The sequence below is a fragment of the Neodiprion pinetum genome, chromosome 4 (assembly GCF_021155775.2).
Source record: "Neodiprion pinetum isolate iyNeoPine1 chromosome 4, iyNeoPine1.2, whole genome shotgun sequence".
Classification (NCBI taxonomy): domain Eukaryota; kingdom Metazoa; phylum Arthropoda; class Insecta; order Hymenoptera; family Diprionidae; genus Neodiprion; species Neodiprion pinetum.
Genome location: NC_060235.2, coordinates 3,100,937 through 3,114,479, shown reverse-complemented (window position 1 = coordinate 3,114,479; position 13,543 = coordinate 3,100,937). Strand labels below are relative to the sequence as shown.

The 13,543-nt window shown below is 36.8% G+C and overlaps 1 protein-coding gene across 5 annotated transcripts in view; it reads left to right on the top strand.

Moving 5' to 3' along the window:
* Positions 1-13,543, top strand: part of pxb — a 182,804-nt gene that overhangs the window by 140,471 nt on the left and 28,790 nt on the right. For all 5 annotated transcript variants that reach the window (XM_046621214.2, XM_069135264.1, XM_046621213.2 and 2 more), the window contains one exon: positions 3,326-3,503. In XM_046621214.2, the coding sequence (XP_046477170.1) occupies positions 3,342-3,503 (162 nt within the window). In that variant the 5' untranslated portion in view covers positions 3,326-3,341. The remainder of the gene's footprint in view (positions 1-3,325; positions 3,504-13,543) is intronic.

Here is a 13,543-nt window from a genome sequence, read left to right as displayed (position 1 = left end):
TTATTATGTTCAATAACGCTCGTAAAATTTCTCTGTCTACGTGCACGTATGCGTGTTTAATACGCTTGCGTAAAGTGTAATTTATCATATCAACATTTTTCATATCCCTTGTAGATAAATTTTTACATCCACGTATGTTTGTGTATAATATTATATACACACCACCTGCCGTTTGCTTTTTCAACGATTTCATATTCAAAGTTTCTTTATATTTTCTCATTCCGCGAATAACTTTTTCCTAAAAATCGAATAAAATAAAAAAAAAAAAATAAGAAAAAAAAAAGCTTTTTTCAATCATTTTTGCATTTAATTCCGCGTAATGTCGACAGGTGCCAAAGAAACGTCATTCATAAATTTTGACCGTCAAAACAGTCGGAAAAAATTTGAAAATCCTGACGAAAAAGAGAAGAGAAAAAAAAAATAGAACTTGAAACGATATAAAATTTTTTTACGTTTTTCGAAACAGGCACCTTCTTACAATCACCTCGTTGAGTCGAAGATTCGTTGGAAAATAATATCCTGTCTATAACTGTATCGAACTACGAGCGATGTATTTTTTTTTTTTTTTTTTTGAGCTAATAAAAAATAGCCCCCAAAATTTACAACGTCATACCGAGGTTTCGTACTCGACACCCGGTAATTATAATAACGTTGAAAGAGACGCGCCCGACGCCATTTTTGATTATGGCACCCTGCAGAGGGGCCGTTTGAATATCATCACGAGCTACATCCAAGGTGTAGTCGAATCGAGGCGAGTTGGCTGAAACGCGAGTGCCAATTAATTTGCGGTGGTTACCAACGCGGTCAAGACAGGCGTGACCGATTCGTTATAAGACGGTAATTAACCGCGTGTACACGGCTAGAATTTGTATTAGCATATACCACGCCCCCGGAGTTTGTCACGAGGCCAACAAGAGCCTCTCGAAATTCAAATCGCGATTTTACTATCACTCTGTCGATTTGTAATCACGCGTTCCGTTGTTAAAACGCGTCGATCCCGGCAGAAGTTGTCGTTTTTTGACTATCGAGAGTGGGGAGAAAACAAGCGAATTATATGTAATTCGAATTTTTAACCAGAAATTCAGATTCGTCATTGGATGATTTTAAATCGATATGAGAGCTTGGATACGTTATCGGTGACATGAAAAAACCTCCGCCTACCCAATTTCTACGAATATCGGAATGTTTTTAGATTTTCTTTCAAACATTTCGTATAGCCATTTTGGATTTCGCAAACTGACTTCAGATTCGTAATCAACCACCCGACAAAACGACGAGTGTAAATTTTCATCGAAATCCAAATGTTTTTAGTTTTTTTTTTTTTTTCTTTTCCAGCCTATCGAACAAATTTTGCAAATCTGACCTTAGGCTCGTGATTAGCGAACCAAAAAAACCTCACGGTACCAATTTTTATTCGAATCCATTTATCCATTTTCATAATATTATCATTTTTATTTGATATTTTTTTTTAATTCTGTCATCCGATCCGAAGCGTGAAGTTAAAAATTATTTATCAATTACTGTAAGAGAATATTAGCATTCTTTTTTTTCAAATCACTTTTACGTTCGACCTGTAACGAAAATATTTTCGAATTAGTCTACCAAGTTTTGTTTAATTTCCCAAAATACAGAAAAACCATCACTTTTTCACGTGCTACAAGAAAAGTAATCTTTTCTTTTTCTAATTGAGGGATTTGACTGATTTGAGGAAATGATTTTCGCATCCAACTACTTAAGTGGATTAATCCGTTTCAAAGATATTATTGTCTCATATGAAATTGAACATTTCTCTAACCGTACAGCGATGTAAAATTTTCTGTTACCGGATTTTGAAAAATTGGATTGATTTTCTAAACGTTTCATCTCTTCGCATCATCGTTATTATTATTATTATTATTAATATTATTATTATTATTATTATTATTATTATTATTATTATTATTATTATTATTATTAATATTATTATTGTTCCTAGTTAACCAACGTACGTACATCGTCAATGTTGAACCGTATCGCACGGTGAGAAAGAAGTGAAAAATTAAAGTTAAAAACGAATGAAGAAAAAAAAAAAAAAAAAAAACACACCACGCACAAAAGTATACCGAGGTAGATCATTTTCCACAAAAATTTCAGTCCGTTGCGATACTCTGTCGGATCTGTCAGTCCGAAATGAAATCCAGTTGACGGATTTTCGGACTATCCCCGGCTGAAAACTAGAAAAAAAAGGGGAGGAGAGGAGGGGGAGGGGGGATGAAAATACAAACGGAGAAAAATAGAAAATTGAATTCGACGCGAAGCGGTAGCGGCAACAGGATCGCATTTCACGGAAAATATGTCCGACGGAATTATTATAAATGAATAAAATGCAAGTCACAGTTTAAATGATGCAAACTCCTGCAGCGGCTCGAATTTCAACAACTCACGCAGCCTACATCGGATATCACGTTTCTTCGTGAAAATTCCACGATATGATTGTGCGACTGACAAATGCAAACGGAAAGAAAAAATTAAAATTAAAAATATTGTAGTTGGGAAGTTTGGAAAAAAAATCAGTTTTCAAATCCTAGAACAAATTTAAAAAACATTAGTGCGATGTGTTTATTTTTTTCTTTCACCCTGTCGTGAATATTATGTATATTCTATGGGTATACCTACAAATGAACGTAATTACACAGATCTGAAACGATAAAACTGTACAGTTTTTTTTATATAATATATATATTTTTATTCACTGAAACCGGGAAAAATAAATAAAAAATTTCAATCGCGTTAGGTTTTTTTCTTGAATCTGTGTTCGTAGTTTTATTTAGCGTGAAACTCTCGTTTAACTCGAAATCTGGTATACTATTCTTGAATCTAAAAATTCTAGGCAAAAGCGATTTCTTACTTTCATTCAATACGCATCAGAGTCAGACTCGAGAATAAATAGAAACAGGGAAAGAGAAGGTGGAAAGCGGAAGCGTGTTCGGAGAAGTATCGAAGAGAAGAAGAAAAGATTTCAAAGGTGAAAAGAACGAACACTGAACGTTGAGTAAATTTCATAAAGAAATTGTTTGTTTGTAATTTTATAAGAAATATCGTTTAGTCGATTGCAATGAAATGTTGGCTTTTTTCATTATTGTTAATGAGGGAAATGGAAGTAATTGTTGGATTCAGCACAATACTGACCAAAAATATCCCATGGAATCGATGTGAAATATTTCTTTGCATATCTCGTTGCGAGTCATACGTTCCGTAACCTCGTCAGTAAATAATTAATCCCACTCGTATCTCGATTCGGTGAATACCCGATTGAAATACCTCGTTTTCTCGAATCGTGTTTCAGTACGCCGACGAGGAGTATGGAGGAGCTTGAGACGCTGGAAGGTACGGATTGCCCCGAGTGTCCAGGACCTCCACCTGAATTCCGGCTTCCACCACCGCCTCGGCCACCATTTCTAACCGAGGGAACATTTTGCTCCGAGGCGCCACTCGCCGAAATCGAGGATTGCGTCGCGATTCCGGTGAGTTACGATATCGCAATTCGATCGACGAAGAAATAATCAACGAAATTGTAAATCGTGCAGCGAGCACCGATATCCAAAACTTGGCTCGAATCCCGTCGTGATCGAAAATAAAATAAAAAAAAAAAAAGAACGAAAGAAAAATTAAATCCGGCCTGTTTTTTTTTCCAACTTTTCGTCAAACTTGTACTATTTTATTATGTTGAGACATTATATGATAGAGTAAATGAGTTATAGAAATTCGTTTTTTTTTTTCAACACTTTGCGGGATGACTTTTTTTGCAAAGCGTTCGAGAGGCTTTCAAAGAGATTAGAAAAAATTTTGTCAGGGCTTCTTCTCGAAAGTGTTAAACTGCATTGCATACAAAATTTGATAGACGCGAAAGTTTGGAAGTATCGTTGGCAAAAATTGATGTTTAGCAAACGACGATTTCTTAAAATGCTCGCTCTTAACACGTAGGGTTTAAATACGATAATTTTTGCCGCGTGTTTGTCTCAGAGGAAAAAAAAGGTCAAGGAGCTGCGAGTATACCGTGAAATAAAGAAGAAAGCGTTATTACATAAAAGCGAAGAGGAAAATTGTAAAAGCGTATTATAGTTACCTGTATGCATGCATCATATCTGTAACCGAAGAAAAAGGATGCTGCGCAGCAGGTTCAGAGCTCCGTAACTTTGAGCGGATCAAAGGATAACCAAGCATGGAGAGTTCTTTCCATCCTAGAACGTAAAAATGTCAAAAATTCTCTTTGATAATACTTCGAGTAGAAAGAAAAAAAAAAAAAACGACGAATCGCGACAAGAATAAGAATAAGAAGAAGAACAATAACAGAAGTGTTTAGTCTGGTGATAATGACAACAATCTCAGGCTCACCGAGGATGTAGAGAAATAGGATATCTCCGAGAACTTGTGGGGGGGGGGGGGGGGGGGGGGCGGAGGAGGAGAGGAGAGAAGAAGAAGAAAAAAAAAAAAAAAAAAATCAACAGGGAAAAATCGCTGGAGCAAAACGCCAACGGTTTGCACAAAAAGAATCCTCTAACCCCCGTGTTCCCGACTATGAGGTCATAAAACGTACACGAGGCGAGGTGAAATAAGGCAGAACCACTCGAGGATGAACGGCATTTTACGCCGTCACCCGGTGAAAAAAAGCTCCGCCGATGATCGCGGGGGGGGATGAAAGATAAAAAAAAATTAGACGAGAAGAATTAAGGGAATCGTTGAGCTTGCTTCGGTGCAAAGTGGATTCCGTGAACGGCGACTCGCTAATTCCTTTCGATCAGAAGGATGGCGCAATTAACTCGATGGAATAATAAATTTTGCGTGTTGAGAGATAGAAAGGAAAAAAAAAAAAAAAAAGAAAAAGAAAATCCTCGCCTCGCTAATCGTAGCCAGATGCAAATTGTAATAATAAACGGCAAAAGTCGCACGATGGACGCGGTGTTCTTTTTTTTTTTTTTTTTTTTTCTTTTTTCCTCTATTCTGTTTTTCAGTGATTTACAATTCATTTGTTTACCTTGTTGCTTGTTACATTTTGTTTGTTTATTCGTTTTTCTTGACGGAAGGCAAGAGAGTGCGAAACGAAGCGGAGTCGGGAATTTTTAATGTTTTCTTTTTTTCGATCGTTACGATCTTGACGTTAAATTTTACCGTAACGAAAAAACGAGAACTCGTGGATCGATTTTGATTCGATATTATTACGATGCAATACCGATCTACACGTATGCTGAAACCGTAAATTTTTCACAAATATCGGCAAGGTTTTTAAATCGTGATTATAAATCGGTGTACATATTATATATACATACATATATATGAAAGAAAGAAGGAAGATGTAAGACGATTTGTAAAAAATTAAAAACAAAAAAAAAAAGTAAAGCAAGACAAAAGCTACGGTGTATAAAATAATAACGACGCAACTTGCGATGTAATTTGAATTCGTTCTCTCGCTCCTTCCGCTTTTGTTGCCGCGCGAAGCTGCAAGTTCGAGTCCAATAATAATAATAATAATAATAATAATAATAATAATAATTAGTCGAGCGAGTTGCAGAACGAAACGGGAGCAGCGCCGGCTTTGAATAAAAAAAACACAATTCATCCACAAAAGGCGACTTACACACTTATTATATTGTTCGGAGGGTTTTGCGCTGGGTTGAAAAACGAGAGTGGAAAAGAAAGGGTTGTGCTTGCGGAAGCGTTGACACCGAGTTTCCGGTTTTCCTCTCATTTTATCCCTTTTTTTTTTTTTTTTTTTTTTTTCATCCCTCTCTTTTTCACTCTCTCGGTTGATTATTATTATCGTTATCATTATTGTAAATATTTATGGTAGGAAGAGAAATTTCTCTCTGGAAAAATTCGAGCTACTGGCATTTCTTTAAACCGTATACTACCCGGTAGCTCTTTGACAAAAGCGACGCAGTTTCTTTCATATCATTTCTTTCCAACCTCCCCCCCATGCCTCGGTTTTTTACCCTACACGATACGAGCTTCCAGTCCGCTATGTAAATATATACGTACGTAACAGGGAGTAAAAACTATACTTTTTACTATTAATAGATCGGAAACACGTGTGGGCCCGTTCAGCCGCAACTATAATACCGAGGTCCCGTTATCGCTTGACGATTTTACATCGTTAACGGTAATTGGAGGAAGCGACTCTACGTTGCGAGCTTTTTGTCCGATCATCGACGCGTCTTGGGTTTGTTTTTTTTTTTTTTTTATAAGAAAAATAGTCGAAATGATTTTTCAAAATCGAACTACGCATTATGGGAAATTTGTTTAATTAACGTAAAAATAACACTTTTTTTTTTCTCAAATTTTTGCTCTCGTAGCTGATGTTGAAAAATATTGTTAAATTTTTCTTAGAAACAATTCAATCGTTATTCGAAACTCGTTCGCTAAACTTACGAATATCAGATGCGATAATCGTTGTTTTTGGCTCTGAGGGTTGAACGTTTTTACTGGTAAAAAAGAAAATATTCGGATGCAATTACAGGGTTGAGAGGAGGAGTAAAAAAATTTCTTTTAGCTTTTATATATTGACGGGAAAATAAAGAAAAGTATATTTTAATATCGTATGGCCGCCAGAGGGGATAGGAGAATTGATATATGAGAGGAAGAGGAAGAGGGGGGGGGGGGGGAGGGGAATGAAAGGGAATGGAATGGAAAGGAAGGATGATAAGAGGGAAAGAGAAAGAAAAAAGGTATAAAATTTGGGGTTTGGTATTCCTCGTATCTCTTTGATCCATGTTTCACATATTCTAATATCTAACGGCAAAGCTGGATGTGCGTGTATTATCGTATAGTAGACGGATATTACGCTCCTTTTTCGGAACAGGGCCGTTTTAACCTGAGCGTATAAAATATTGATATCGCGTCCTTACTGCTGTAAAGATAAAACCTGAGGAGAAAAAAATAGGAGGGACGCGCGTATCGGAAAAAGTCAAAATAATATACACGGGTTCGCGGGCTTCTCGTTGTTTCAAAGTAATAACGAACGAAATAATCGCGTCCGACATTCGAAGTATATATATTTCGCACAGTGAAAACGGAAAAATGAACGTTCATCTTAATTCGAAGATCGAAATTTCAAATCTATACGTCAAATTCCTTCTCGGTGTGATAATCAAGGATACGTTGTTTCGAGTGATGTAATATATACGTATATATAATTTAGGGTGGTCCTTAATATTTGTAAAAAAAAATGTTTTATCTCTCACACCTTAAATTGACTCGAAATACTAAAAATTGATTTTTAAACGTGAAATCCGCGCTTAATTTTAATATCAACTCGTGCCCGAAAGGCCCTTTCAAGGAGTTAAAATCGATTAGGAGCGATCATCTGGGTAAAAAATTTGAAAAAACTAAGTTTTACGTAGTTTTTCCTGCGAAAATCAATGCCGTTATCCGTATCTCGACAGCGTTACATTTTTGACGTGAAACAGATACGAGAAAATCGAAAAATAATCGGATCGAAAAACCACAACGCTAGATTGGAAATAATTATGTTCGGAGATGTTACATTGATTTTCAGCTCATTTTTGTACAAGTTTCACATTTTTTCACGTTTAAAAATTTTCCTTAAGACATTCCTTATTTCCGCTTATTAAATTCAAATCAAAGAATTTCTCAGTTTATCTAATTAAAAAGGTTTGTTTTATACGTATTTATTAGCGATTAATAACATATCAAAAATTCAGCTTTTTATCTCTACATTGCTCTAATAACCGTATCACGTTAAGAAATTTAGACAAAGGCGAAATTACTTTGAGATTAGTTTGAGTTGCCGCACAATGTTATTTCAGTGTTCGTATGCAAATTGATAAAAAAAAAAATAAAAAATCGATCTCAACTTCTTTAAAGGTCTTTTGGGGCACGGGTTAATATTAAAATTAAGAGCTGATTTCACTTTGAAGAATCATTTTTTAGTATTCCGAATCAATTTAAGGGGTGAAAGAAATAATAATTTTTTCTTACCAATATTAAGGGGTGAGTCGGACAACTCGGACATTTTGTTATTAATTGTAATGAGAAAATCGTAAAATGTTCTTGAAACGATAAATAATAAAACCCTCAAACTCAAATTGCTCCGAGTGTTTAAATTTTTTTTAAAAAAAGAAAAACCAAATTGCTAAAAATCGGTATGATTTTAGACCAAGAAAACTGCACTCCCGCCTTAAGGGGTCGATATTGTTATTATTATTCCGTTGAATATTACAAAATTGTTGCATTTTTCTTTTGTCAGATTTCTCTTTTGTCTTCAGATATTCAACCTTCTATGTATAGGCTGCTTCTTTAAGATCTTCTGCTTCTTTTTCTTCATCTTCGTCCCAACGTTCTTTCCTTATTCTCCTCTCTCTCCCTCTGTAAAATTTTAATTGAAATTTTAGCACCGCAAAAGCAGACACGGGGAGGTACGGAGTTTGGGGGAAGTTTTGCGAACCCTCGAGTTTCCTGCACAGTCGTTGAGGGTGTATTATAATAACGCTATGCTTGTGCGCGCGGCTCGGTGGTTGAGCGCAAGTGTCACGAACAGAGGTTGTAGAGCACGAAAAGCAGGTGACTAACCCCACGGCTGCAGGTTACCGACGAGGAGGACGAGGAGGACGAGAGCCGGAGGCACCAAACGGCACTCCCGACGCCTCTGATACGTTTTTGCGCAAAAGCGATTCGGGGGTGGCTTTATTGCGCCTGGGAATCCGGGCTTTGTTTCCGACTACCTACGAAAGACCCACGGGACGTTGGGGAAGGGCACGCGAAACGAGTCTAAAACGCCGGGCTAACGGGGAGGAAGCGAGGAAAGAGAAAAGGAGAGAGAGAGAGAGAGAGAGAGAGAGAGAGAGAGGTTAAAAAACGAAAACACAGGTATCGAAAATTACCGAGAAAAAGACGAGAATTTTCTCTAACCTTCGGGGCTGCGTTGCAGGCTTGTAACGATGAAAAACTTATGGGGCATTCCGCGTCAATTCGGTAAAAGTTTCACCGTGACCTTTATTTTTTTTTTATTTATTTATTTATTTTTTTTTTTTTTTGTTTTTTTTCATCCACCAAGGATTTTTCCTACCTTATTAAGAAACGCGAAAATGTTCAAACTTTCGTTTCAATCGCTCGTCTGTGCTCCGTGGTTTTTTAAACCCCCTTTGGAAAAACACCAAAATTGATTTTTGTGAGACAAGAAACGAGGGAAAAAAAAAAAACATTTAATTTTACGAAATGAAATATTTTCACCCAAGATTCGGAATGGGGTCTGTTTTTTTTTTTTTTTTTTTTTTACTTCGTTTTCATTCCACTTTCAAGATTTTTTTCTCCAATTCTCAAACACACTCGCGATTTGTTTCAAAATTTTATAGCAGAAAACACGAGTGAAAACAGAAACAATGATTTGATAAAATAACGAAAACAAAAATACGTAAATAAATAGAATAAAACCAAGTTCCACTCGGTTCACAAAATTCACAATTTGCACCATTAAAACTTTTACAATTCTGAAATCCAGAATTACAGTTACATATATATATATGTATATATATATTCATTTAGACATCTGTGCAAACGTATTATTATCGTTCCTATACATGTATACATATAAATTATTTGCTCACGCGTGTGGATTGAATCCTGGAGAAAATCGCGTATTATTTAATTCACAACCCAACCGCCTGTAAACGCAGGACGCATTTTGAGCCGGTTTACAGCAAGCATATAGAAAATCGGAAATAAATCATAAAGCGCGATGTCGATGCCGCAGGTCGGTCTCGATTTTTCGGTTATCGCTTTGCATAAATTAATTAATCCGGCTAATCCCAGATCTCGCATTTTCACGAAGCCCTCGTTCCCCGATTTTTACCTTAAATTACGTTTCCTCTTTTCGCCGTTCTTAGTCCCGTTTAGCCGTTTTTTTTTTTTTTTTTTGGTTTATCGATCAGTCCTAAAAAACAGGAAATCGGGATGCAGTCCAAGGTTCAAATTTCAAATTTCAAATTTCAATCGCGTTTCTCTCTCTCTCTCTCTCTCTTTTTCCACTGTTCATGCAATCATTACACGTGTAACTGTGTATCGGAAATATTTGAAAGCTCTAATACGGAACATGTTTTCAACGAAATTTGAGCTTTCAGACTAATTGACCCTGCTTTTGACCTCTTTTCGCCCCTCTCTCTCTCTCTCTCTCTATCTTTATACATACATATATGTATGTGTATATGGAGAATAGATATCGTAATTCGTGGGTGAGAGTTTCTCCGCAGTGGCACCGCGGGTTTATAATTAGACACGGTCGCGTGTATACACGAAACGTGTAACTGTATATTGTATATACATACCCAGGGACGAACCGAGAGACAACACGAATCTCTCTATAGATGAAACTATAACTAGGCGTTAGTTCGCTGGCTCCTCCGTAGCTTGGGAAACTCGGATGTTTGTATACTTTAAAGCAAAACCGTTGCGGGCCAGAGTTCAATCCCGGAGAAGGGAAACGAGTTGCCCCAATTCTAATCGCTCAAACGGCGAAGCTTGCGATTAGCTACTCAAATCACGAGATCCGCCGACACGCTTTTCTTTATTCGTCATTTACGCCCAGTCGAATATTTACTTTTACAACGTACCTAATCGCTGCTATGTATTTTCATTACCAATTAACCGTGCTGGAAAATAAAATCAAAAAAAAAAAAAAAAAACAATAAAAAACCAACTAATCACGGTATTTACTTTGTTGAATGTATATATATATATATATATATATGTAAGTTGGCGTTCTGAATAAAATTGTAAGCTTGTAAATTCGTGTGTCAGAATTAAATCGAACGAATCTGATGAATTTTTATACGATTTAAAACTATGCATCGATTCGTCCAAGCTTTTCTTCGTAATTTCATTACATATATATATATATATGTGTGTATACATATACTTCTATTTTTAGTAAATATTATAGACTCAGCGCCGAACCTCGTCACAGTTTTTTTTCCAACGCTTTCCGCATCGCTCGGAAATCTGTCGCGAAAAAAAAGCGCCGTCAGTTTTTTTTTTTTTTTCTTTTTTCTTCACATCCGGGTTTTGGTTGTAGCTAACCTTCGATTACGGATCGGTTTCGTTTTCCTTTTTATCAACGCTGCAACAGCCCCTTGAGGCGAGGAGTTACCGATCGCTCGCAAGACTTATTCTAAACGCGAAAGGTTTCGACGGGAGATCCTTTGAACTTTTGAGGAACGTCAATGGATACGTGGAGCAGAGACGGGAGTCGTCCTCCTCCTCGTCCTTCTCGTTTCCCGTTTAAGGATCCGCTCGATCGGATCTCGATCTAGATGTCTAACCCGGCGTCAAATTTTCCGTAGGCTTGTACAGAGAAGACTTTGAACGAGATCCTGGCATCCCTCCACCTCCTCCTCCTCCTCGGTAAAGGACCCTGAATTATGTAACCCTCCCGGCTCACTTCCTACCGGATATATCGGCCCGATTCTTTGACGTTTTCAACTCCCGTTGAATCTTTCCACCCCGGCTATATCTTCACCCGAATCACGCGCGTGTCCGAATTTCTCCCTCGTATTCTTTTTTGCACTCGGCAATTTATACGCCCGATCAGTTCTTTCTTTCTTTCTTTCTTTCTTTCAATCAGGATTACACCCTTATTTAATTATCATCGTTAATCCCAGTTGTACGTATCAACTACCAAATTCTTCTCAAATGCTTCTTGCGGTGAAAATGTTACCGACGCAAGTAGACTTTTTTTTTTACATCTCGCATCGAGACGTTGAAAATTCTTGAATACAACTTTCATCCGTATGTAAAAATTTAATTCAGCGTTTTCACAGGTGTCTTGTCCCGTTTCGAATTGTCTCAAAAATATCGTTACGTCTCCAAAACTATTGATCCTATCGATAGATACTTGTGTCAATTCTCTGTGGGTCGATTCGTTCGTTTATTTTTCAGAAAAGCTGAATTAGCGATTCGCCGTTTTCGGTTTTTCAACCCGCATTTTTCGTTTCTCCGTTAAAAATAGTCTGTACTTCCTTTCCGTGAGACGTCGGTGTATGTTAATATTCCAACGAAACGTTGGTACACGTTTCGCTTTGGTATTACATTACAACTACCGTACAAACTTATAACCGTATAATCCGAATGTTATATAAGGTACGAGATACACGGTGTAATATAACTTTGGAGCGTGATTCGTACAAGTTTGAAGGTACGAGAGATGATTCGAAATTCAAAAATTCATGTAATCGTATTACAAAGTACGGAGACTACCCCGGAGGGAAAAGGTTACACGTCTCCTTATTTTTTTTTTTTCTTCAAAATTTCCATTTCAACATATCGATCTCCATGAAAACTCTGCAAGAAAGAACTTGACGTAAGAAAACGTGAATAATTTCTGGCAAAAAAATAAGCAAACGCAATTTTGTACTTCCATTTTAATTCCCGTTCCTTTGTTTTCTGAAACAAAAAAAAAAACAAAAAAAAAAAAAAAACACCTCGGTACGGGCGCATATTTGTCGTACGTAATAAGTGAGACGAGGTGGGTGAAAGTGAAATTCCTCGTTCCTATCGGGGATTCCCGAAAATTGCCGGTAGCTAATTTGAGAAGGAAATGAGAGGCCTAACTCGCGAGGTACCTTGCAAAGAAGGAAAAGCCCACGGCTCCTGGCTGCAAGGCTCGGGACAGATTCTGCGGTTTTACCTTAATCCCTCGTGAACAATATTCTCGGCTTCAGCGTTCGTTAGTAATTTCTCTCCTCCGGTAACTCGATGGGGGGGACAAACATTCCCTGCTGCAAGTTCGGAGTAGGTGAGCGTAACCTCGTTGTTCCTCATTAGAACCCTACCCATCTCAATGTAATACCCACCTTGTGTGTAATGCGAAAAAGCAGCCTCGGATAGAAGAAGAAAAAAAAAAAACGGAAAAAAGAAACAAAAATTTTTTAATCGGTCATCGATAGATCTTTGTGATTAATGGATCACACGAAAATACGTTTTTTTTTCCTTCTTCGCGAGTTTATTTTCTTAAATAAGTAAATCTTGTTCCTGTACACCGAATGATGACCAAAATTTTCATACGTTGCTTACAAAGTTTGCTTATCTTTCAACGCGGAAAAAAAAGAAAAAAGGAGCAATAAATGAAGGTTTCGGTTATTAGTCGATGTGTGGTATCAAAATTTATTCATTGAAATAGAAAGTCAAGAAAAAAAAATATATATATATGTATATTTACTTTGACCTGTGTAATTAATTGAGGAATAATAATTACTGATTAACGTTAAGTCTTATTAAATAGTAACTTAGTAATTACTTAATTAATTATTGCTCACAAGGTTTGCTTGTTCATGTGAGCGTAAAAAAGGACAAGCGCAAAAATTTACAAGCGGTGAATCAAGATTGTGATTATTATTCGATGCATAGAAACAAAATTTATTTATTCGAATACATAACCAGCAAGAAAAAAATAAATAAAATGTATCGAACGAATTTTTCTACGATTTATCGATCAATCGCACAATTCTAGACCTATACATACGCGTATAGTCTATTCGGAATGACGACGATGAAAATC